The sequence below is a fragment of the Pseudochaenichthys georgianus genome, chromosome 12 (genome assembly GCF_902827115.2).
Source record: "Pseudochaenichthys georgianus chromosome 12, fPseGeo1.2, whole genome shotgun sequence".
NCBI classification, from domain to species: domain Eukaryota; kingdom Metazoa; phylum Chordata; class Actinopteri; order Perciformes; family Channichthyidae; genus Pseudochaenichthys; species Pseudochaenichthys georgianus.
The window spans coordinates 16,169,243-16,193,702 of NC_047514.1; the positions used below are offsets into that span (position 1 = coordinate 16,169,243).

The 24,460-nt window shown below is 39.7% G+C and overlaps 1 protein-coding gene across 2 annotated transcripts; it reads left to right on the top strand.

Moving 5' to 3' along the window:
* Positions 1 to 21: 21 nt before the first annotated feature.
* Positions 22 to 23,783, top strand: fubp3 (far upstream element (FUSE) binding protein 3). 2 transcript variants are annotated; one of them, XM_034095892.2, is made up of 19 exons: positions 22 to 160; positions 5,788 to 5,899; positions 8,105 to 8,138; positions 8,859 to 8,908; positions 9,062 to 9,133; positions 10,635 to 10,692; positions 10,903 to 11,065; positions 12,251 to 12,349; positions 12,564 to 12,668; positions 12,743 to 12,845; positions 13,264 to 13,364; positions 13,949 to 14,132; positions 19,492 to 19,652; positions 19,910 to 19,983; positions 20,585 to 20,664; positions 20,983 to 21,039; positions 21,286 to 21,336; positions 21,466 to 21,599; positions 22,362 to 23,783. In XM_034095892.2, the coding sequence occupies exons 1-19, from the start codon at positions 65 to 67 to the stop codon at positions 22,368 to 22,370; spliced, it is 1,743 nt and encodes a 580-aa protein (XP_033951783.1). In that variant the 5' UTR covers positions 22 to 64; the 3' UTR covers positions 22,371 to 23,783. The 2 variants fall into 2 exon arrangements, with proteins under 2 accessions (XP_033951783.1, XP_033951784.1); XM_034095893.2 differs by having other exon boundaries at positions 20,588 to 20,664.
* Positions 23,784 to 24,460: the final 677 nt, after the last annotated feature.

Genomic DNA, 24,460 nt, shown 5'->3' on the forward strand with positions numbered 1-24,460 from the left:
CATGGCACGTGTGCAGCTCCTTTTTTCTTTTTTTTTAAAGTGTGGCTCTCAGCTGCCGAGGCGGATGATGATGATGGCGGAGCTGGTTCAGGGACAGGCCTCGGTGGCTCAGCCCGGAACGAAAGATGACTTCGCAGACACAATACGCCGGGTCCGACAGGTAAAACCGGACACACTGTTACCGCTTTCGGACCGCAGACAGCGGGTTTGACAGCTGGGCTGGGCAGGACTTTGGTCACCCAGGACCCCCTTACTACAAACACTCCTCATGCATGCACCCAGCTAGCTAGCAAGCTAACGTTAAGTAGCCTAGAGAGCATAGCTGAGGGGACAGATTAGAGTTAACTCGGGACAGAAGACGTGTTAAGTAGCCGTGTCAAAGCTGTCAAAACCACCACACAAAGCCATGTCACACGCAAAAACACGAAGGCCTCTTGTGATGTCGAAGTTTGTGCAACTTTTGTAAGTTAAGCCGACAAACTGCAACCTGTTGTCAAGCCACATAAGTTGCAGTTAGCTTAGCATGCTAACTTACTATCAGAAGTTTGATACCCTGCAGCTCGACCCACAACGTGACCAAAGATGATAATGAGGTTAAACACGAAGCCTGGACACGCTGTCAAAAAGTTAGCTTGCTAGTTTTGAAGTCCTCAGTTAGCTGAAGTATAACCGGCTGTTGCCCCAGTTAAAGAGACGCACTGAGCTTAATCAGTGATCACATGCAGTACTAACGCTTACACTCCACCATTTCCCTTCAGCAACTTAAAAATAACCATGTGTATAAAACGTGTTGCGTATTTTCAGCGTAATATAAATCACGTGTGGAAGCTAGCTTGTGTTAGCTAGCTAGCGTGTGTGGTACTCTGTGTCCTAATGGCAGCAGCCTTGGAGTAAGGCCATGTATGTAATGTAACGTCATCTGTTCAAAGAAGCCCCCCTCCACTCCTCCTGTTGAGCTCACTTGGATTTTTCCATTGCTGCCCGGAAAATACCTGAACATTTCATTTAAAAAGCTTTCTGTATTTCAGTTCTTCCCCTGTTTACCTGATATTCAGAGAGTAGTGACTAGCAGAGAGGGTCACAGTACTTATGCTGTAATAGAAGATAAGTACACACTGCTGCTGTTAATAGTTTGTAAATTGGACTTTAGTCATACTGCTACCAGTTGAGCTCCCCTGTGTATATTTTAAGATATGAACAAATGAAATGTCCCTGCATTTTTGAACCCCTTAATCTTAAGCAATAATTTAGCACATTTGCTTTAATTTTAATACACCCATTTTAAAACATGACATTTCACATACATGTCTAAGTGTATGTCATGATGCTTTTAAAGCCCCCTATGACATCTCCTTAGACTTTCTCACACATATGATCATAAGCGGTTTCACAAGATGTCAAATCAAAACCACAAGCTGCTACTGGTGCAGGAACATGTCACCTCTTAGCAATCATAAAACAGGTTATACGAGATTAAATTGTGGGCAGTAACCTCACTCTTGCATCATTAATTGCAGAAAGCCATTGATACTGACGTTAATAGTCAAAGATAAACCTCAGAATAACTTGCATAAAAACCCCTTTTAAAGGGCTATTTATGTCTGCCCATTTGTGTCTGATGGTAATTTGTGGATTTACCTCTACTTACCTTATAGAAACATAACTAGTCATGTGGTTTTGCATGTTATCATATGACATCCATGTGGCACAAGTCTCAAAAATAGGAAGTGGAAGATTGTTCTTTGATTCTTTACATATTTAAATCTTTAAGATGCACGCACTGCTTTGCAATGCATTTCATCCAATGTTCAGTGTTTGTTTTACTACCTAACTTTTATTAGAGCTGGCAAAACCAAAGCACACAAAAAGTCCATTAACTCATTAGCCTAAATCACAGGATGTTGACCTCCTAGGCAGTAAGCCTATCATTTTCCTGTAGCGTTCTTCCTCCTGCTTGTCGCTGTTATGTGTATTTATTTATGTTTATTTCCAGGACCTTTGTGTCATTAAATGTACCTATCCCAATCTTAAACACTAGGATTGACATAGCTCTCTGTAAATCAATAATAAACATACAAGTACATTATTTTAAAGAAGACCACATGAGTGAGTAGTAGTAGTGAGTGTCATGAATAGTGAAGTAGATTGGTGACAAAACAGTTGTGCCACATTGCCCAATGGACAAGGTGTTTGTGGACCCTAAATATAAACTATACATACTTTGGTTTCCACATGAGACCACATGTCACAGGATTTTCATCCAATCCTCAGTGGTGTTTACCCAGAGGCCTCAGTATAAGTCAACAGGTTTGAACTGTCAGAAGGTTTGTAAAAGGCGTTTGTTGCCACTAAATCCACCAGACTGCTGCCGCTGGTGTGTGTGTGGGTGGGTGGGCGGGTGGGGGTGTAAAAATGCACCTTTTTATAATTTGAGGTACACTCGAGTGAATCCGTATCAGACAAGATACATTTGTCCTAGTTAGTTTAAGGGCTTTAATCCTCTAAGCTGGCAGGCTTAGTGCATATGTATACTTAGTGTTGTTGTTTTTTAATATAAAGAAAGATTTCTGTTTTCTGTATGCGATTTCAAACGAGCTTAATTCATCATTATACTTAAGACCCAGTCTACACTAAACTTAAAAAAATAAATAAAAACCACATTTGTCAACAGTAATGTTTTCATAAAGGTCCTGCCACAGTGAAACACCTGAAAGGTAGCAAAATGGTTGAATCACTTGTCTTTCCTCATTTTCAGTCGGTTAATAAGAAACGGCAAATCACAGCTAAGATTACAACCCGACACGTCTGAATCTTCACCCTTTATCCCACTGCTGCTCTCTGTCCCTTTACTTTGTTTTTAATACAGCACTATTCTGTTGTTCATATTTATGTATTTATGTTTTAAAGACAAATAAACAGTTAGTTGTTCTGACAAGAGGAAAAAGTTAATCAAAGTGATTTAATACTGGCTCATAAATACTTGACACTGCTGCGCTGTGGTGCTTAGAGATAACTGATTAGACTTGGCATCTTTTTGTAAAAGCTCTTTTTCTTCCTGTGTATATACTATAACTTAAATCGTGCATTTAAGATTGATCCACTGTGGACATTGTCTTGCGTAATTAGGGCGTAGGACAAATATATAACCTCTTTAAAATGTAAAAGGTGCTATCAAGCTGGGCTCTGTACAGATCAATGCATTTGGATTAAAGTGTTTACAGTGCATGACATTAAGGATGTTGGGAGATGGCCCTGTGGGCCATCTAAGCTAATTTACAGATGGCCCTGAGCCCAATAGAGATTGCCCTGAAAAATGCGCGCGGACGAAATGACGCACGAAGGGTTTGGGGGGCCTCCCCCTAGAAAATTTAGATTTTTGCAGGTCTGAGATGCTGTCTGGTGCATTCTCTAGACTGAATTATAAGATCAACCACCACAATATTATAATGTACAATTTCAATTTTATTCTTCATTTCACTTGTTTGTTTGTTCTTGTTTGTGTTTGCTCGCTTGCATGCCCTGCATAGCTATAAGAAATGCTTAAGTTGTTGGTCAAGACACTTTCCATCTGATGAAGGCAAATGCCTTCCCAGATATAAAAAAGTAGAAAACATTACATTCAGTTATAACTGCCAAAACAAACATTATTTACACTATTATGGCCCCTGTTAAAAATGTTTGTAATGTTATCTACTGTAAGTTGGTCGAACGAATGCCTCCTCATCCGGAAGCTGACCGAGCAGCAGTCGAGAGGAGCCGAACGCATCCGCGAAGCACACAAAAGGGTGACGTCAGAGTTCCCGTTAGCCGGCAAATCTAAATCTCTTCGGTCAAAATGTCCGGTCAAAATTATTTCCCTTTAGAGCAATTCCGCTTCAGTTGTGCCACTTATCTGACAGACAAGAAGAGTATGTGACAGACAAGAATAGTCAATTATAATGTCTAACACTTAATGTGGAGAAAGATATGTCCTGTATGGGTTGATTGTGCGTTGATCTGTTGGTAATGCCTCTGGGTTCCGGTGGGCATGTAAACAAATGCATAATGCTGCGCTATACTTTGCGGCCTCACCCGGTTGCATAGCGATGCTTATTGTTTAGGTGTCTTTTAATAAGCAGGTAGTCATATCATTAGCTGGATCTGATCGATATGGACATAAACGCGAGTGAAGTCTAATCTGACGGGAGAGAGAGATCAGCTGCTGCTGACGAGTCGACACGCAGCTCTGCATGATCACATGCAGCGGTGAGCGGACAAAACACACACTTCAGGTTAGAATATCACACGTAGCTATTTTAATTTCCTCTCAAACTACCTAAACTAGTTATAGATAGGTTTAGTTTTACTGTCGGCTCACTCATTACTGGATCCGCGAGCTGCATAATAGATTGCCGATCGGGCAACCAGCAGGTGAGGCGTCAATGCCCGAGCTAAATACTAGATGGCCATCGGGCAGTCCTTAATGTCGAGCCCTGGTTTATGATAAACGTAAGAAAGAAAATTACTTCATATTTGCCTCTCACTAAACAAGCAATAGATATGTGCAGAACAATGATGACTCGATAGCCATTTGATCACCACAAGTCACTTAGGCTTGTAAATAATAATAAAAAGATCCCTTTATCTTCTGAACAAAACCTGGGATATAAATTCAATATATTGCTAAAAATACTGTTAAAACAATGAAAACATACACCTACAGTTTTCTGTAATAAAAAACGGGTTTTAAAACCAGCAGGTGTTCGGGTAGATGCTTCTCGGGTATCTAACCAGCTGTAGTTAACCATATCTGGGAATAACACTAATTGCACTCAAAATGTAAGCATTTTTCCATCTCAAATGCTTTCCAGGCTGCTTGACATGCACAGCTACAGAAAAGTAATGGAAAACATCAACCCCACACACCTGCTTCCTTTTCTGCGTCTTTATTTCCACCGCTCCCCTCTCACTTCCACCGGTGGTTCTCTGAAGTAGATAATCATCCCTGAAGGTGATGGAGGACTTTAATTGCTGTCAAGATATTTTCATATTGTGAAAGAAATTCCAGTCGGGCACAGATGTCAATTTTGTGTAATTTTCTGAAATGCTATACTTTAGTGTGGATGAAGAGGTGGCAGATTAACGGGTAGTGGAAAATGCTGTTGGCGCTCTTGTGCAGATTTAAATGTCCATCACGGCACAGCTCAAGCATCTACTTTAGGCTGGCAAGTGGATCATTATAAAAGTAGACATATATTGGTTTTTACTTAAGCTTAGCCGTAATGCACTCGTCTTGAAGTTTTATGTGGGGGAACGTCTTTCCTCCTTTGCTGCATTTAGTCAACTTTCCCACTTCTCTTTCTGCCGTCTGATAAAGTTATTTAATTGTAAAAACTGGTTGTAACTTTCTTGCAACTTGTCTACAAGCAAATCCAATTGTTTTAGTAATTGACGTGTTGTGATGATCCGTGTTGTCTGTCAGTGCAAGCATAACAAAGTGATGTTAGTCAGTGATAGCTGGCCCATGACGAATGTTTTGTGGAAAGCAGCGGTAGCCTCAACAGGAACTACAGCAGTCTCCTTCTAGCTGCTGTAATGATTTACAAAGTGCAGTTTTCAGCTGCTGTCAAAAAGATAACACAATTTCACAGCAAACGTGATGCTTTTAAGAAAGCAGTAAGAAAAGAGAATGTGTCACTTTCATCATGAAGGGTTGTCTCTGAAAGGAAATGTGCGTTCAAAGAGAATATCATCACATATCCACTTTTCACCTTTTATTCCATCTGTCTTACTGTGTTGGGTCTCCAGATGGCAGCCAAGATGGGAGGAGACCAGATGCCCAACATGAACAGTTCCCCTCCGGTCATAGACCCCTCCCTCTACGGCTTTGGAGGCCAAAAGCGCTCACTAGACAATGGAGGTAAGCCCTCACACACATGCTTATCACGGGTGCATGTCGGCTGAATGTCCTGATATATTTATATACTCGCAACCACTCTAATGCTTTAGCTTTTATCCTTTCTAACATAAATGTGGACATCTTCAAAAAAGAAAACACCATGCTGCTATATGAAAGCTCTCAATGTTTATCTAGTCTCTGTAGAAAAGTGACAGTTTTCTAGCTGTTCAGACTATTATTTTTTCAGTTTGGGAAGGATCTTTCCCTTACCAGTCAAGTTGTGAATGAACACGATTTCAGTTCAAACCAAAGCTTCAACAGTGATGGTTTGGAGCAATTAAGGAAATATCCCAATGTAGCATTTCACTTTTGTTGAGACTTGTTAAGTATGCAAAACGGCCCCTACATAATAACAACCTTTTGTTTACCTTTTGGTAACTCACTAAAACGTGCATGTATGTGTCCCCTTTAGTCTTTACTAATGTGCTGATGCATTTGTTTGCTTATGAAATAATTGCAAAGTATTTATTTATTTGATAGATAGTCTTCTCTTCCAGAAGGTAGGGACACTCTTTTTTTTTTATCCATCAACAGACAACACTGATTACTTGCTTAGTATCTCTACTTACAAACTAGATTTGTAATGTGTGTGGGCACTGACTAGCCAATGGAAAATAAACTAAACTGGTTTTATTTCTATAAGGAACCACAACAATGGATAAGTAATTTGACCACCATTGAGTTGTTGACACATTCTTCATGCAAATACCTGGCTTTGAACAAAACGCACAATGGGTTTTTCCATTGCATACCTAGTGGTCAGCAACTCAACAAGGTACACTTTAAATGTTATCTCAAGGAGGGATAATAAAGCACATTACATGTGTTGGAGGGAATGAAGCCACAGTTACTACTCACTCTGAAATTAGAGCCATGGTTTTGTGTTTTCATATTTGTTTGGAGTATTAAGTATCTGACGGTGCAGTGTAGTGAAAGAAGATTCTACTTGCTGTGCCTGCACACATAACACAGATTTGATCCGTCTCATATCCATGAAGGGGAAGCGGTCATCATTTATCCCGTCCTCCTGTTATCTTGTCACTGTTGTTTGACTGATGTCCAGCACTGAATGCATGGATAGATACATTGTTGCAGTTCTGGTTTATCTTTATTTGATGCACTGTTGTTTTCAACCATTTGTCCTCAGTTTTTCTTCTTTGAAGTTTGTCCACAAATACTTGTGAAATAACAGAATTGGTATCTTTCTAGTTCTTGAGTTAGCTCACTATTAAGTTATTGAATTAGTCAAATAGTTCAAAACATAATACATAAAGTTGTAATTTTTGTTTTTAATCAACTTTCTAACGTTTTTGTAATGCTTTTCTATTTATAATTTTTTGACACCAATATAATTAGTATAATACTTTTTTTTAAACTAGATTCCAGTGTGGGCGGCACAATATTTAATATTTGTGAGTGTTATAAAGTAAAAAAAAGTCCAAGTATATTGTAAAAAAGGATGTAGTAATTTTCAAAAATATTTGACCTATTTGTTTGGTGTTTTTTGCCTTTTTTAAAAATATTTTTTGCTGATGATATCTTCAAAATATGGCCACAGACAATTAAAAAAAACAACTCAATAGAATCTTCAAATGGATTAAAAAAAAGGGACACTTGGTTCAGCCCTACAAAGTATACCAATAGACTTTATTTTACCGTCTTCTCTTTGTATGAATTCGGTGCACCTCCTGCTTTATATTCATAGCTGTTCCATTCTCAAGCGTTAACCCCGGTGCATTTCCAGAGGAAGTGAAATCAGTGCAAACGACCATAAAATTGATTTGAAGTTGCTAGATATCAACTCAGGTGTTCACGTCCATGGCAGCACATCCTCCACTGACCCTGCAGGCCCCTTGCCTGATGCTACATGTCGAAATTCAATTCAGGACCAGCAGCCGCTGACCTGAACTCTCTCTCTTCTGAACGGCTCTGATTGAAACACTCACTCAAACACTCACAGGCCTGATTACCATACGGCTGAAAGCCCCCCGCTGCGGGTCAGACACAAACACGAAGGACTGGCAGAAACATATCCATCTGCTCCCGTCCCCTCCAGACATGACTCACTCTTTTTATTCTGCTTCAGTGTCATTTCCACAGATATTCAAAGTAGTATTCATCTTCAACCATGATCTTACATTTTAATTGTTTTCTCACCTCTCTCAGTAGGGAACCACCTTGGTGCAATGGTACATCAAAGGTGAGCAGAAATACTCACATCCCTGTTTATGTTCCTTTAAATGCCCTTTATGTATTACTGGTGTTTACTCTGTGCCTCAGTTCAGTAGTTTTAGGATGCATTATTCTGTGTTTTCTCAACAGCCCTATAATTGCAAGACACTTGATTTTTTTCATTTGCTAACTTTTCTCTCTGCAAATCGTCATTTTCCCATTTGAGAAAACTGTAAGCAGCAAATGTTTGGCACTTTCTCTGTAACTCTGTAAATGTCCTCTCTGTGTGACGATTAAAGGATTTCTGATTCACATTTTGGAAGTAAACAAAAACTTTTAATAAAAAAAATCTGCCAGAGAATTATATTTTTAGAGCTGAAAATATTAGTCCATATAAGTAATACAAGTAATCAACAACTTCAACAAATCAGGAATTTTTATTTGTATTATCAAAATTCACTGGTTGTGGCAGCTTCTCAAAAGTGACTATTTCATATTGACTATATAAAAGTAAACTCTGTTTTTAGATGTTGGTCAGACAAAATAATTGAATTAGTCAAACTGTGCTCAAATAAATTATACTGTGCACTATTCAATATGACATTTAATAAACCAATACGATAAATGATGACGTTTAGTAGCAGCCCAAATCATTTCCGCTCAGAAAAGCGGCCCTACTTTTTGATTTGAGATGGTTTTCTTTTCTTTGGTCATCCAGTGTTATTGATCATGTCTTAATCTCTCCCAGGGCTCTTGCTACAGAAGACTTCAAAGTGCCTGATAAGATGGTGGGATTCAGTAAGTAGCTCTTCGGTTCATTATAGTCTGAATGAATGTTTGACATGTAATCATCAGTATTGACGTTCTACTCAGTTTTTGGGTCACTGCCTGAGGCCCCTGTCTAAATTCAAAAGGCTTAATACTGGTGTGTTCTCTCCCCCTCTTCTATAGTCATTGGAAAAGGAGGAGAGCAGATCTCAAGAATTCAGCTGGAATCGGGTTGTAAAATCCAGATAGCTTCAGGTAAATTATGATTAAAAACATTATTTAAATCCCCCGTTTCTCCTTGAGTCTAGTGTGATTCTTTTATGATATCCATCGACTCACCAGGGGTCATAAACATGGCTTTAAATGAGGCCTCCACCACACACCAAGTAGGCAGTAAAATGTGAGGCCATTTTAAAGACTGGTTGTATTTTTCACCTTTCGTAGTGTTGGAAAGATTTGAGTCTTTTTGCATTTACACCTTTCAAAAGTAATATCCATTCAAGTTTATGCAAATGTGTGTTCAACAAATCTCTGGTTTGGGTCGAATACAATTATTAGGGGGTGTAATGATTCCAATTCTTATCAATAGTGTATCGAACTGAGCTTTCAATACTGATCAGTGAATCTTGTATTTCTTTTGTCCACGCCAATGTTGCACTTTGTAGCCTTTACGGCCCGTCCACACACAGGCATGAAAAAAATCTTTCATAGCTTCGCCCATTCACTTGAATGGGGTGACGTAGAAGATTTTTAATCTTTGCCGAACTGCATTGTGGGGAGCGGAGCATGGCTTTGCAAGCATCGTGAGCATCAAAAGTTGAGCAATGTTCAACTTTTGATGCTCCCGATGCTTTCGAAGCTGGCATCAGCCAATCAAATCCCGTTTATGCAAATCCCGCCAGGACAAGCGCTAGCCAATCAAACCGCGTGCAAGCTGGGAGAGCCAGACTGCAGTTCATTTCCTCATATTCCAAACGATAAATTACGGTAGCAAATCACCCGGTTCTTTACGACCAGAACTATTTACCGGGATACAAACCGGAGGAACCAGGCATGGAGGGAGGTGGCAGAGACAGTGGGTGAAACTGATAGGTTTTCGCCTGTTTGGGGATTTTATATCCAGTTTACTTCGTTTTAACATTGCTATTGCTTTGTATGTCGGGGGCGGGAGATTCATGTGATTGGTTGTTGGTCGCCTGGGCGCGTGAAATCGCCAAGCTTCAGACACGCCCAGCATCAAGATTTTTTTCATGCCTGTGTGTGGACGGGCCGTTAGCGTCAGTAATCAGACTACAGTGTAGTAAACAACAGATAATCATTTTTAATTAGTCTTGTGACTGTTGTTTTTAGATTGAACAAGCAGGCAAGTTTGCCCACAGCTGAATGTGTCCTTTTTAAATGTGGTCTGTAGTTGGTTTTACTCTATGTAGAAAACATGAATCACATTCTTTACTTATTGTTCCTTCACTTGCATATTTGCCTGCTTTTAATGTTTGAAAACTGGAAGTAGAAGGCTGTTTATACATGAATTAATGGAAGAAGTAGTTATTTGTAATCACCTTAAATCATGTCCAATGAGGCACAATTGTGTGTTTTGGTATGGATATAATTGACATAAAAGGAACAACATAAAACTGTTTGGGTCACAGAATAACATTAACAGCAGTTTGCAAGAAGAGTAATTCAAATCTGTTGTAGGAGTCTTTTAGTTTTCACCTCTGTTCTTAGTTAGTTAATTGTGCGTCTTTTGTTGCAGACAGTGGAGGCATGTTGGACCGGCCCTGCACGCTGACTGGGAGCCCAGAGAACATTGAGTAAGTCTCACCTCTCAACTTTGACAGATTTACTGAAAGTGTGCCCTATTGTTGAGACACAGAGGGCATGAACCCTAATCTTTTTCACATCTGCTCCTCATCAGTCACTGAATCACCTGAACACCTCTTTCACATTGACAAAGGGAAATGTTTTTTTTGTGTGTAGTCTGTATGAGGTGACAAATGTGTTTCTCGCTCCTCCCCCGACAGCCAGGCCAAGAGGCTGCTGAGTGAGATTGTGGAGCAGTGTCGGTACGGCCCCGGCTTCCACAGCGACATGGACGGCAACAGCTCGATCCAACAGATCCTCATCCCCGCAAACAAGGTCGGCCTGGTCATCGGCAAGGGAGGAGAGACCATCAAACAGCTGCAGGTGTGGGACTGCACTGAATGTACAGAAGTTACTGTAAAAACATGCATTTAACAACCATATTTATCTAGTAGGTCTTAAGTCAGTTTAACTTTTGGAATTCAACCTCAGCTTCGACTATAAACACCGTAGCCAAATTACCGAAAACTATCATTTTAGCATAACTTCATTTTTCATGAGGCTTTTTTAATCTAGTGGTCTGGGTTCAAAATGTAGTTTCTCTTTGTCATCAGATTAAGATGTTTTCCCTTTGGGGCATATATATGCTATTTTCCAAAATCATTTTTAATATTATTGACACGGACTGAAAAGTCAATAAATATGCCCCCTAGCCTTTACTTTAAATAAAATAATTATAATTTTGTTTTATTTTCCTCATAAGAAACTGGCATTCAGGGGCAACAATTGTGAAAATAAAGAATTCATAGTTCAGGTCAAATAAGGTATTGCAGTCAATGTGGAAAATAACATTATATATTAGAGGACTTTGTCCTATAGACCAGCGGTTCCCAAACTTTTCAGCCCGCGACCCCCAAAATAACAGTGCCAGAGACTGGTGACCTCCCACCACGTGAATTGTCAACGGGGGGAGCCTCGCTGCGGGGACATTCTACAGATGGCCAGTCCGCCCCTGAAAAATGTCTATGCACACGTTGTTATTATTAATAATAATACATATAATAATTTGTCATCATCTCGCGACCCCCCCACTTTGGGAACCCCTGCTATAGACTACAGAGCAACTCTAAAGATGGGCACAATGGTCAAACGTTTCTCTGACCATCATTGGGGACAGACTGCGATAAACACACAACTATAGTAGAGCTGTGTTTAGTAAAAGTAATATAAAGGAGCAGATGAGTCTCAGTTATTTAAACTACATTCTTGGCAGAGTAGCACATTGAAAAGGGGATGCCCTCCTACATCTGGTTCTGAATTGGATCCAGTTATAAAATGTTTTGGACCCATGTTCTTTTATTGGTGATATCCAGCTTCAGGATCAAAGTCAATAAAAGATGTGGAATTATAAGAAATGGATGTAATGATAACACATTTCCAAAAGCCTCCAGGACCGGATGTTGAAAATGTGGAATTTGTCTGTTTGTTGGTTTTAAAACCTGTTTTTTTGAGTGAACAGTGTTTTGAGCCCCAGGAAACTCTTTGGTGTGTGTGATTGTACCCCTGCAGGAGAGAACAGGAGTGCAGATGATAATGATTCAGGATGACCCCATGCCCACTGGAGCGGACAAGCCCCTGAGAATCACGGGGGATCCCCACAAAGTGCAGGTCGGTCTCCGAAGAGCTCACTGTGTCACCAGCTTTCACTTTACACTCAATTTTACACATTTTATGACTTCAGTGTTCCACTAAAACATTTGAAAACATCTTTGTTTACTAAGAGAAATGCATCTGGACTTATGTTATGTTCCACATCCTTGTCAAAATATTTGATTGTGTAAAATAAATAGAAATAAGAAATTAAGATGCGTCTTTTTTATAGCAAGCCCGTGAACTTGTGGTGAAGCTGATCCGAGACAAGGACCAGGGAGACTTCAGGGTCGGCAGAGCAGACTTTGGATCCAAAATGGGTGGAAGCAGTCTGGATGTAAGAAATCACTTTATCAACCTAAGATACATTTGTCTCCTATGACTTTCCTCTCACTGTCCTTATCGTTCCAGGTGGTTGTACCCAGATTTGCTGTTGGCATCATCATCGGCAGGAACGGAGATATGATCAAGAAGATTCAGAACGATGCTGGGGTCAGGATCCAGTTCAAACAAGGTACGAAGATAAAAACCCGCCCTAATGTAGTTAATATAATTAAAAGTAGTAATGTGTAATCTCTTGAACTGGTCGCCCTGTTAATCTCGAAACCCAAAAACATGTATCTGTGCATTAAAGACAGCTTGTGTCATTTGTTTGGGAATACTAATTGGTGAAAGTCTTTTACAGCTGTAGTGATTGAGCTCACACATAATTCATGGACAGATTTTTATTCATGTCCAATACTTTAGTTAGCACTTATTCACTACTCACTCCGTTTTTAAATGTAAACCTGCAAGTCAATAAAATAAAATAATATATATGTCTTTTGCTCATTTGACTTAACTAACTTGTATTTTAGAGCACTTGGAAGTTAATTAGTATTTCATCTCGGAGCATTGAAAGACCTTCTGTGTCCCTTGTGTTTGTGGTCCAGATGATGGAGTCAGTCCTGACAGAGTTGCTCAGGTGATGGGCCAGCCCGACCACTGCCACCATGCGGTCCATCTCATCAATGAACTGGTCCAAACTGCTCAGGTTAGTGATTCTGCCTTCTGCAAACATCTGTCCAGTTAACTCATTTGTGCTAACTTACTAGATGTAGTCTAAAAAAGGTGAAATGCTACACTGTCATTATTAGATCACATGAAATATAAAATTGTTATTAATAAAACACATTGTGTTTAAGAAAATGTATTCCGTATAAAAAAATGTTTTTCCGAACTACATATGTGGGAATATCTTTGATGTTGTACTTTAATTTTGCGCCTTGTAGTTTCTAAGATGCAACCATTTTCTGGCACATTGCCAAAATAAACCTTACTTTTTGGTCTTACGGTTTGTTTGTTTTCTGGTCATTTCTTAAGATGTTTGGTTATGCAAGCCCAGAGAAAACTTCCACCAAAGGGAATTTAAAATGTAAAAAAGAAAATTCAACCCACTATTGCAGTTATTTTGGTAAAAAAAAATCAACTGCAAAAGTTTCTGTTTGAGTTTTAAATAAAGAATAAATGCCATTGTTAAATATCCATTAAAAATCATCTCTAAATTGTAAGGAATGTATACAGGGAGTCTGAACTTTTTCATCCAACTTCTGATACATTCTGGGTCCCTTCCTGTAGGAGCGAGATGGGTTTGGAGGTGTATTGGGACGCAGAGGCCGAAGTGACTGCAACATGGCAGGAGGAGGAGGAGGAGCAGCAGGAGGAGGAGGAGGAGGAGGAGGAGCAGGTGGAGGCTCTGGAGGACTGCAGGAGGTGACATATGCAGTACCTGCTGACAAGTGTGGACTGGTGATTGGCAAAGGTAAAGAACATATTTCCATTCAGTTTCTAGTATTCTATTTGGCACCCCAGTGAACCGTTAGGTGGTTCTTTGTGCATATAGCCAATACTTGTTGTTGTTGTTGCTAGCTCACTTAAAAGTTGCTTTAGGGGTGAGCGTGCCTGAGCTAATCCGTTTCTGGCTGTCTGAGGGAAATAATAGAGTCCATCAATATGAAACTCTTAATAAGGGTATAATGCAAGTCGCCAGATTGCCTTTTCTCTTTTTAATAACTGAAAGCCGTTTGGTGTTCGGCCACTGCGTGAAACTGATGAGAAGGGGAGGGGTGAGTGACCACCCTCCTATTCTCTCTCCAGGGCTCATGTATACAGCACAAGTGGCATTCATTGGCTTCACTAAGGGCTTAATGACGGGGATAATGCGTGTAATGTGACATTAATTGTTAAAGGTGCATAATAACAGCCCTCAATCATGTGGAAGGCTGCCTGGCATCTAATGAGGGTCTTTCAGCCCAATAGAGTGCAGCGAGGGAATGAATAGGAGGAATTAGCTTATTGGCTATTCATGCCCACTCTATTGCCAGCTATTTAAAAGTCATTGACCATTGCATTGGAAAGGGGGGGGGTGTGTGTGTGTGTGTGTGTGTGTGTGTGTGTGTGTGTGTGTGTGTGTGTGTGTGTGTGTGTGTGTAGTGGGCCTCTTTACCTAAGATAAAAACATGGCAATAGAAATGTCAAGTGGCTTTTGTGCATGTAGTGGGGAGAGGGAAACAAATAAACCTGGGCGTTGCGTCCCTCTCTCTGAGCATTAGCATATGAAGTGGGCCAATATGGTCGGGATGGCGGTGGGTCTGGGTGCTGTCAGCCGCCCCTTAAAGGGTGCGGTGATTAATATCTTTACGATGCCATATGCAGCCCATTGCCCCTCCGTTTTGACCCCCTTCAGACACACACAGCTTGACGAATCAAGCCACCCACCAATCTGCTCAGACTTTATTACGCCATGAATTCAGTGCCGTAACGAGCATTATAATACCAAAGTCATGAATTTTGAGCTTAAAAATCTGAAATTCAAAGGTCCACTTTCTAGGTTTTCCTCTGCTTTCAGTTAAATCTCACAGTGGAGGGGTTTTTTCACCTGAAAGTGGACATTTCTATAAAAAACCTAATAAGAGGACCCTTTTTGTGTTATTTCTCTGTAGAAGTCTACCGCAAATATTAAATACAACTGTACTCTTCAGTTTGACATTTCTTTACCCTTATCAGTTAAAGTAGTTTTTCCACAGAACAATCTAATGTTGTTGAAGCGAGATGGAAATCAGGGATGCAAACTTGTCACCTTTCGGCGAAATTCGCAGTTTTGAATCCAAAATAGGTCGTTTGTGTGATTCATGTAGATCTGCAATAAAAATATTTTTGGGGTATGGGGGGGGGTCTGGGACACGGAGTAATCTGCGGCCGCGAGCTGTTATGTGCCATCATGACACGCATGGTGTTCTTTTTTTATATATTATAATGAAGCGCGAGCTGTGTGCTCGAATCTTCCTGCCTGTCCGCGATGATGGTCTAGCTTCAGCAGCTACATTACCTACGGGTGCGTTCGTTAATATTTACTGTGTGGTCCGGAGTCACTGTGGCACAGACTGGACCGCTGGTGAACAGCTGTTAGAACGGGGCGTTCAGGTGTTCAGAGCAGAGCTCCCTGTCAGAGCGGCAGAGCGTGATGTGCACTGAGAAGTTTTTCTATCGCAATATTATTTAATGAATCGTTGAGCTAGCTAGCTAGCATACATTGTCACTATCTGCTAACGTTAGCTTTAGGCTTCATTTTCTAATAGTTTTTTTCATAGGCTATAAACAGAGGTGGTATAGATATTGTACTTGAGTAATAGAAGTACTCGGATCTTGTACTAGAGTAATAGAAGTACTCAGATCTTGTACTAGAGTAAAAGTAGAAGTACTAAGATCTTGTACTTGAGTAAAAGTAGAAGTACTCAGGTCTTGTACTTGAGTAAAAGTAGAAGTACTTGAGTAAAAGTAGAAGTACACAGATCTTGTACTTGAGTAAAAGTAGAAGTACTCCGATCTTGTACTTGAGTAAAAGTAGAAGTACCAGAGTGTAGGAATACTCGGTTACAGTAAAAGTCCTGCATTCAAAATGTTCCTCAATTAAAAGTAGAAAAGTATTATCATCAAAATGTACTTAAAGTAGCGACAGTAAAAGTAGTCACTGTGCAGATTGATCCATTTCAGAATAATATATCTGATATGTTTTATAATGATTGATCATGAAAGTCTTCTCAAAGCTGGTAAAGGTGCAGCTAGTTTGAATGACTTTGTATACTGCAGGGTAGCTTGTGGATTTACTCCAGGTGGAACTAAAGTCTGATTTAACACTTGATTATATTTCACTTAATTCATCCACATCTGTAACTAAAGGTATTAAATACATGTAGTGGAGGAAAAGTACACCATGTATCTCTGAACTGTAGTGGAGGAAAAGTACACCATGTACCTCTGAACTGTAGAGGAGAAGAAGAACAAAGTAGCAAAACATTGAAGTATCTCAAAATTGTACCCAAGTATAGTACTTGTTGAGTTGATGAATTTAGTTACTTTACACCACTGGCTGGCTATACAGATAACCCACCTCTTTTCCCTCGCTTACCAGTCAGTCTGAGCTATGTCATACCTATTTGTATGCTTTTACTGCCTGTCCTTAGCCTTTATGTGCCTTGTGTTTATTCTTATGTGTGCTTTTTTTATCTTTTCTTATGTGTGCTTTTTATCTATTCGTGTAATATTATATTTTATTATAATGTTATGTTCATTGTAAAGCACTTTGAGAAACCCTCTGTTTTTAAACTGTGCTATATAAATAAAGTGGATTGGATAAGCCAGACTAAGCCTTGCACAGAGGCATGGAAATACATTTTCAAAATGCTCAACAGTGCTGCCAAAATGATAAACTGACTGCTACACAATTAAAAATAAATGCTTATATATTTCTATTAGATGTGACTCTTTAACGTTTCTGTTATTATTAACTGCTGCTTTAGTTGTTCTGACTGCTAAAATCCTCTGTTATTCCTCATTTTAAAGCCGATATTCTGTGGGGTCGGGGGATCGGATCCTTGTCACCTTTTTCATACCTGATGAGTTTGCATCCCTGGGAAATGCTATCGGATTGTACAGCAAGTGGATTTTTGTTCTCCTATGGTTGGCCAAAATTCAATTATTTTCTTTATTGTCTTTAAGTGGAATTGTGGTGTGATGCCTTTTTAGTTTTTTAAAAATAATTTGAGATGCCAAATCGGTGTAAATGGTTTGCTTCACAGATAAATAGTCAAGTCAAATGTTCTGTGACTCAGCAGCAACATTATTAATCCCAGGCTTGCTGCTTCAATGCCCAGCTCCTCCTGTCAACATGTAGAAGTGAGCTTTGGCAAGAGCTACACAATGCCACATAGGGGAGTTTGCATTTTCTGTCTGCATGTGTGAATTTTCTTAAACAGTTCTGTCTTTGTGTGTGAGTCCTTTGATTAACAGTTGATCATGGTGTGCCTTGTATATCTCCAAAAAAAGAGAAATATAAAGAACTATTTTTAGCTTCTACTGCATAGACAGCCACGTTTTATGAAAGGGTTATATTTCCCTGATAGTTATAGGAATGAACCAATACAACTCTATCCATGGGGGCAAACATAGTTATTTCTTGGTCAAAGGTACTGACAATGTCTTTAATGATTTAAATATTTATAACGAAAATACTCTTTTCAGTATAATATTGATTTTGAGCATTCTCCCAAATGCAAAGCTGCAGTTGCATTAGACCTGTCCTTGTTACTCCTTCTGGGATGTTTTCCTCCCTGGAGGCCTGAGAGTTTCCCCCACCAGCAGCTAACCAGTCCATTGGCGTTGCCTTGAATGCGGTCACCAGTTGCACTTTTGTGTGCCCTCCTTTTCTCCAGCTCACTAAACCAGTCTCATTAATAAGGATGGTATTATCTGCCCTCACTACAGCCCAGTCCATGAAATGAATAGTCAGGGTCTTCATTGCTCTCTGCTGTCTGACTAGAAGAGCTCATAATGGCTTCATTAAGGCAGAAGTTTCATTTGGTTGACAATGGGTTAATGGCCCATGTGCAGTCTGTTGGCAGCAAGGAATAGGCTCGGGGAGGAGGAGAGGTTTTTGATGAGCGTTTTCATTGGGAGGTCAGCCAGGGTCATCCGAGTGTCAGCCACAAGTGAACAAATGTGTAATTGATGTTGGGACAGCCCCGGTGTCCCCCCGGGAAGCACCCTCAGCCCTTTTTGGTTCAGATGGGTATTGTGGAGGGGGGTAGCGTCTATGTGCCCCCTGTTCACTCCCTCCTCTCATCATACAGGACAACACCGAGTCAAGAATGAAAAGGCTAAAAGAGACAAACGATATCCCAGAAGGAGGATACGCTTCAATTTTGTCCCCTTTTCTCCTGCCAGCTATGTTTCATTTCTCCCTGCTGGTGTAATTGCTCTCCCCACACGTCGGGAAGCTGGCATCTGATGCAGCGGGGGGGAGGTGTGCAGGAGATGTCTCCTATTGTTTCCGGATTTGCATGGACGTTACCACAGAATGGTAGATAAGTGCAGAGACACAAGCCAGAGTCTTCATAAGGTAGCATCTATCGCACCACTTTAGTGAAGGGAGTCTGTGTGATGGCTCTCTGGCTTCATGCCACATGGGGAAGATGGTAGAGATGAGTTAGGGTCCCCATCAATGAGTTGCAGATTCACGTCTTCAGGAAACCATTTGATTACAGACTTGGTAAAGCTGGGGTTACAATTCTGAGTATTGTCCAAAAACAAGCATAACACCAAGCTGTGTGGTGTCTGTGTTCACTTGGTTTTCAGACGCAACATGTATGAAAACATTAATAGTGTCTAGCTCATTTCTACGTAAAAAGAGGGACAACAAAAACCCTGCTTCCTTTCTCATTTCTATGTAAAGTAGGCATTATCGCCATATGGTTGCTTTTTGCAAAGTTAGAATAAATGTAGGAAGCAAAATCCCCAAATGTCTGATATCAAGAAGGTTTTTTTTTTTACAACCGTATTGAGCCACATACAAAAACATGTGTGTTTGTATGATTCGGGACCTAAAGAATTAGTTTATTAACCAATAAGTCAATTGACACACAATTGGTTGAAAACTCTGGGAAGCCGACTGAACAATTGATTGGTTTTTCAAAGTGAGGATTTTGTGTTTTTCTTTATCTTCCTGAAACTTCTGACTTCCTCAGACCAGGGAAATCATCAGCAGATCAATCTACAATACACATTTGTAGTAGTAATTTTTAGCAGTCGTTAATATTCTTCCTTATCGCTTGCTGCTCTTCCAGGTGGGGAAACCATCAAGAACATCAAGGAGCAGTCTCGTGCCCACGTGGAGCTGCAGAGAAACCCGCCGCCCAACACCGACCCCAACGTGCGCATCTTCTCCATCCGAGGCACCCCTCAGCAGTTGGAAAAGGCCCGGCAGCTGATCGATGAGAGAATTGGGGTAGGTGGTCTGGCTCAGGCCGAAACGCTATTGTGTGTCCTGATATTCATGAGCGCACATGTCACTGAGAGCTGCGGCGCTGCTGTGGGCCTGGTGGCCGGCAGGATGTCACCAGAGGTTAAACATAAAGAATCCATCAAATGGACTTAATGGAGTGCATCAGCGGCCGGCCCTGCCCTCTGACCTTGCCTGTTGGCTTCCTTTTTAAACACAAGTGTGGTCTCTCACTCTCCACCTCTTCTCTTTCTCCGCTCTAGGGCCCAGGAATGGGAGGCAACAGCAGCTTCGGGATGAATCCCTACAACCAAGGACCAACCACTCCTCCTCAACAGTAAGCCTCCATTCCTCTAACAACGTGCACTTAAGCAGACTTAAGTGTAACAACGTCATCTGTAAAGCTGTTTTCAAAACAAACTCGGAGGTGAAAATTCATGCAGTCCGATTACAAATAAAGCAAAGCACCAGGCGACTGAGTATGCGTCTGTAACAAAAGCATTCAGCGTTAATATCCTACTGACGTCGTCCAAATATCGGAAATGGAAGAGAAAATGGTTGCCATAAGTGGTCACCTGAAGCTCTGAGACAAAAGGGAGAAGGCTTGTGGAAAAGTGACTTAAGCCAAATGATCACATGGTAAGTCCTGAAACGTATATTTGATGTGTTACAGATACAGTAAACCTGAAAGTGCACTACTCATCTGTGAAAGCACTTTTTATGCATTTTGTTTATTAAATGATCAATGTGAAGGCTTGCCAGATGAACTAAATATTTTCCAATGTAATATGCGATGAGAAATTGATTAACAAGTAGTCATTTGAAAAGTGAAGTAATACTTTCAAGTGTGCGTTTTCACTGGAGTTTGGTCTGAACACACCTTAAAGATGTCTTCCTAAGGTAAATACTCACATTGCATTGTCGGTTTGTTTTTTCTGAAGTGGGAATCAGACGTTCATGCCCGGAGGATGGGGGACAACTTTTCAAATATGGCAGCCTCAAGGCCAGCAGGACCACAGTAAGTGAAGACACTTCGACCAAAAAAAGGAAATATGATCCTTTCCGAGATATATAATTGAGCTGCATTGAAGGAATGAAGCCCATACATTTGGCTCTGAAAGCACATTTTATTTTGATCACAGTTGAGTGTCACTGCAGTTGAATCAAAGTCTGCAGCAGGCTGTGATGGTTGTGCTTCCTGTGGCTAACCACCTCTTTCCTCTATGGACAGATTTGAAATGTGCCGTGGATGGAAATGATTAGGGAACAGATGAGAGCAGAAGGTGAAAAGCAGAGCGCTCTCTCAGTAACTGGTATTATCTGTGTCTGCTTTCAGGTCACAATGGATCCCAGACGGGCCAGATGGACTGGGAGCAGTATTATAAAAAGCTAGGCAAGAGAAACATATATTTTTGATTAAGTGTCACTCTATAACTTTTTCCAAAGACATTTATTTTTCCTTAAACTCTTTATTGTCTGTTCACACAAGCCTGATACAATCATGCATTTAGGAAAGATTATAGGCATAAATCCTTCTAACTTTAATTTAAAACCCTGTTCAGCAAAACGGTTGGATAAAAGTTTTAGTTTGTAAAAGATTTATATTGTAAAAAACAAAATGTAACCGGTTTGTTTTCAGGTCAGCAAAACCAAGCCCAGAGCTCTGCTCCCGAGTACAACAAAGCCTGGGGTGAGAGCTGCTGGAAGTCTTTCTCATGGGGATTGAAGGATGGGTTTTAGCTCAATCCTCCGTGTGACTTATTTTCTCTTGATTCCTGCTCGTCTGTTGCTTACTGTTGTTTCCTCTCCTACTCTTCAGGCCAGAGCACTGGTCCTGCGTCTCAGCAGAGCTCTAACCCTGACTACAACGCTGCCTGGGTGGACTTCTACAGGCAGCCCGTGGCCTACTTCAACCAGGGCCAGGCACAGCAGACACAAGCCCCGGGCCTTCAGGTGAGAAACACACATCTGCAGGATCAGGCTGGCAGATAACAAATCCTATAAATGATAAGAAAAAACTACCATGTTAGTGTTTTTCTCAATACTTTCTTATCTTGTCAATCAGCTCAAAGCCCATTGGTTCTATGGCTGCACAATTTCTTCAAATGATATTCAAATTGTGATTATGGACATGTGAAATATTCAAATGTCCAGAATCCCAATATTTCTTAAAGGCTAAAAATGTGTTGAGTAACATTTGAATGAGTGATTTTGGAGCTGCAGAGATATCCGGGCCTACAAATCATATTCTACCGTTTGGTACGGTTTCTATTAAAAAAACACCATAATCACTTCAATATACTATTCAATGATAGAGGAGTATGATAATAAATTAAAACTCTCCAATATTGCGAATCATATCGTAATTGCAATATCAGTCAAAAATAAACGCAATTACTTTAGTTTTTTTTAATCGTGCATTTCAAAAACAGCTGTCACTTATTAAATCAGCGTTGAAATGTAATTATTAGCACATTTGACTGAAAACGAATACAGCACAGATAAAACCATCAGTAGTTCTGCAGCAACTCTGATAGTCCCTTGGTTTTTAAGTGTTTGTTTCACAGTGGAGCTTTGTTACACAATTCTTACTGATGTGATTTGTTGAAAGTAGGAAAATCAAAAATGTCACCAGATTTTTTATGAACAAATGTGAGTGTAACCAGATGGGTTTATTTATTTAAAGCAATGATGAGCAAACTGTTTCCTCTCCAGGAGCATTAGGAGAAGACGCCCAGGGGACAGACTTGAATCACTGAGGATGAAACCAACCCTTTTCTAACGGAGGGGGTTTAGATTTGCAACGCCTTGAAGACTTTTTTTCTTAGTGAGAAACACTAGCTGTAGAATGACTTATATGATAAAGTAATATTTCTAAAAATCAGGAACAGTTATTTGTTACTAAATGCTTGTGTACACTGTTATTTTGGATAGACAGTATCTGGGATCCCTTTTTGGACTTGAGAGAGCTGTTTTTGTTTTTCTATGTTTTCCTGTCTTTGACTCAGATTGTACCCGCCAAAATGAACCCAAGAGTTGTAACATTTCAAAAGGCAATATGATCTATTTTTTCTAGTTTTGTTGAAATGAAACCATGATTATGTGCTTAGCAGTCTTGAATACCATATGTCATTGTTTAAAAAAGATGTGTTTAAAAATGTTTTCCTTTTACATAATTCAGTGAAATAAAACTGTGATGTTTTGTTACAGGAAATGTATTTTTGTTACACGGTTTAAAACACGGAATAATGTCAGCCAGTGGCAATAGTTCTTATTTAATTCCTGTTGTGCATTGTATGCTGTTTTTCATTGTCATTTTATTGTACTCTGGTTTAAAAAAGGTGCAATATCTTATTTCACTTTTGAAAACAAAGATGATTCTCTAATATTTTGACCGACTTTTAACTTGTAGTTTTAAGATGTTTTTTTTCTTTCAAATAGATGTCATGGATAATTTATTACAATTATCTGATATGATAGGATTTAGGGGGATGTTGCAAATAGCTTCTTTGCCGTTGCTACCTTGTAAAACTATGTATATACGCTCATATATTTGACTGTTAATTTAAAATATATATGTTTCATATATACTTATATAAAAAAATATTTTTTTTCCTGTGGTCAGTGTTGCAGGAAAACTGTCCCTCTGTTTTTCTGTTCTGTTTTCGTACTGAAAATGTTCAAAGATTGTGAATGTGTGATTTGAAATTTGATGTTGCATCTTGTTATGAAGAAAATTAAGAAGTGGTAGATTTGTGTATGTTCTGTACCTGAACTATTCAAGACTGCTAAGCCGCTGTTCTTCTACCTGTGTAATAATTAATATAGTATTTTTATGTTTTAAGTATTATGATCAAAAGCTGTCTTATTTGGTACCTCCCAGTTCGCCAGCATCCCCCTGAGCCCTGCTCTGGACCCCGGGGGGCGCTGGACTCAGTCCAATGCTAATAACTTTTTAATTATTTTTTTATTTCTTTGTGTGATCTAATATAAATGATGCGTCATTATGGAAAAATGATTCTGGTATTAACGTCATTTCTTAATGAAAAGGGATATAATTTCAAAATGTCTAATTATGGTGTTTGTTTCTTTTCCTTATATGTACAGTTAACAATGTATTAAAACAAATCCAGACTACATTTGTGTACTGCTAGAGATGATTGTGTGAAAAAATAATGTGACTTTTGTTGTATTCTGATTCTTGGTGTTGAAAAGTTTAGATGATGCATAGAAATAGATATATAGGCCAACTGTTTGTTCTCATGTTTTATAAGCAGAAAATATATATTTTCTATAGTTAATTGCAAGTTCTCGCATTCAAATAAATGTTCCGCAAGCCTCCCTTGTGGCTGACTAAAACTATTGGTACAAGTTCTTAATGGTAGCTGCAGCACTTTTCCACTGCACAATCACTTTATAGTTTTTACGTTTAAGAAGGTGCATTTTATTAACACATAGCTGCCAAAACAGAACAGCAAATGATTTCAAAAATATTAACAAGTAGGCTACACAATTGTTTCTGATTTGAGGGTAAAATCTAAAGTGTTAAAATGAGCATTTTTATGTAAAATCAAATAATTTCTTAAGCCATTTCAGAAACAAATCAGATTTTCTTCCTTACACCTGACTTTATTGAGATGTTGTTTATGTGCAGTCTTTATTTCTCATTTGCATCATATCTGGGCCTGTTAAGTCAAACACATCAGATGAGGTTTCACGTGGGGTTATTGACCCAATGAGTGTATAAAGATGACCCTCTCATTCTTTTCAAACAGGATGGTGTTGCAAGTTGTGGCCACCAGACTGGTTTGTTC

Bases quoted from the DNA above. Each gene is read 5' to 3' on its own strand.
- fubp3 (XM_034095892.2), top strand. From the start codon at position 65: ATGATGATGATGGCGGAGCTGGTTCAGGGACAGGCCTCGGTGGCTCAG. The intron at 9,134-10,634 runs GTAAATTATGAT...CTTTTGTTGCAG, and splicing joins TAAAATCCAGATAGCTTCAG to ACAGTGGAGGCATGTTGGAC. The intron at 19,984-20,584 runs GTAAGCCTCCAT...TTGTTTTTTCTG, and splicing joins CCAACCACTCCTCCTCAACA to AAGTGGGAATCAGACGTTCA.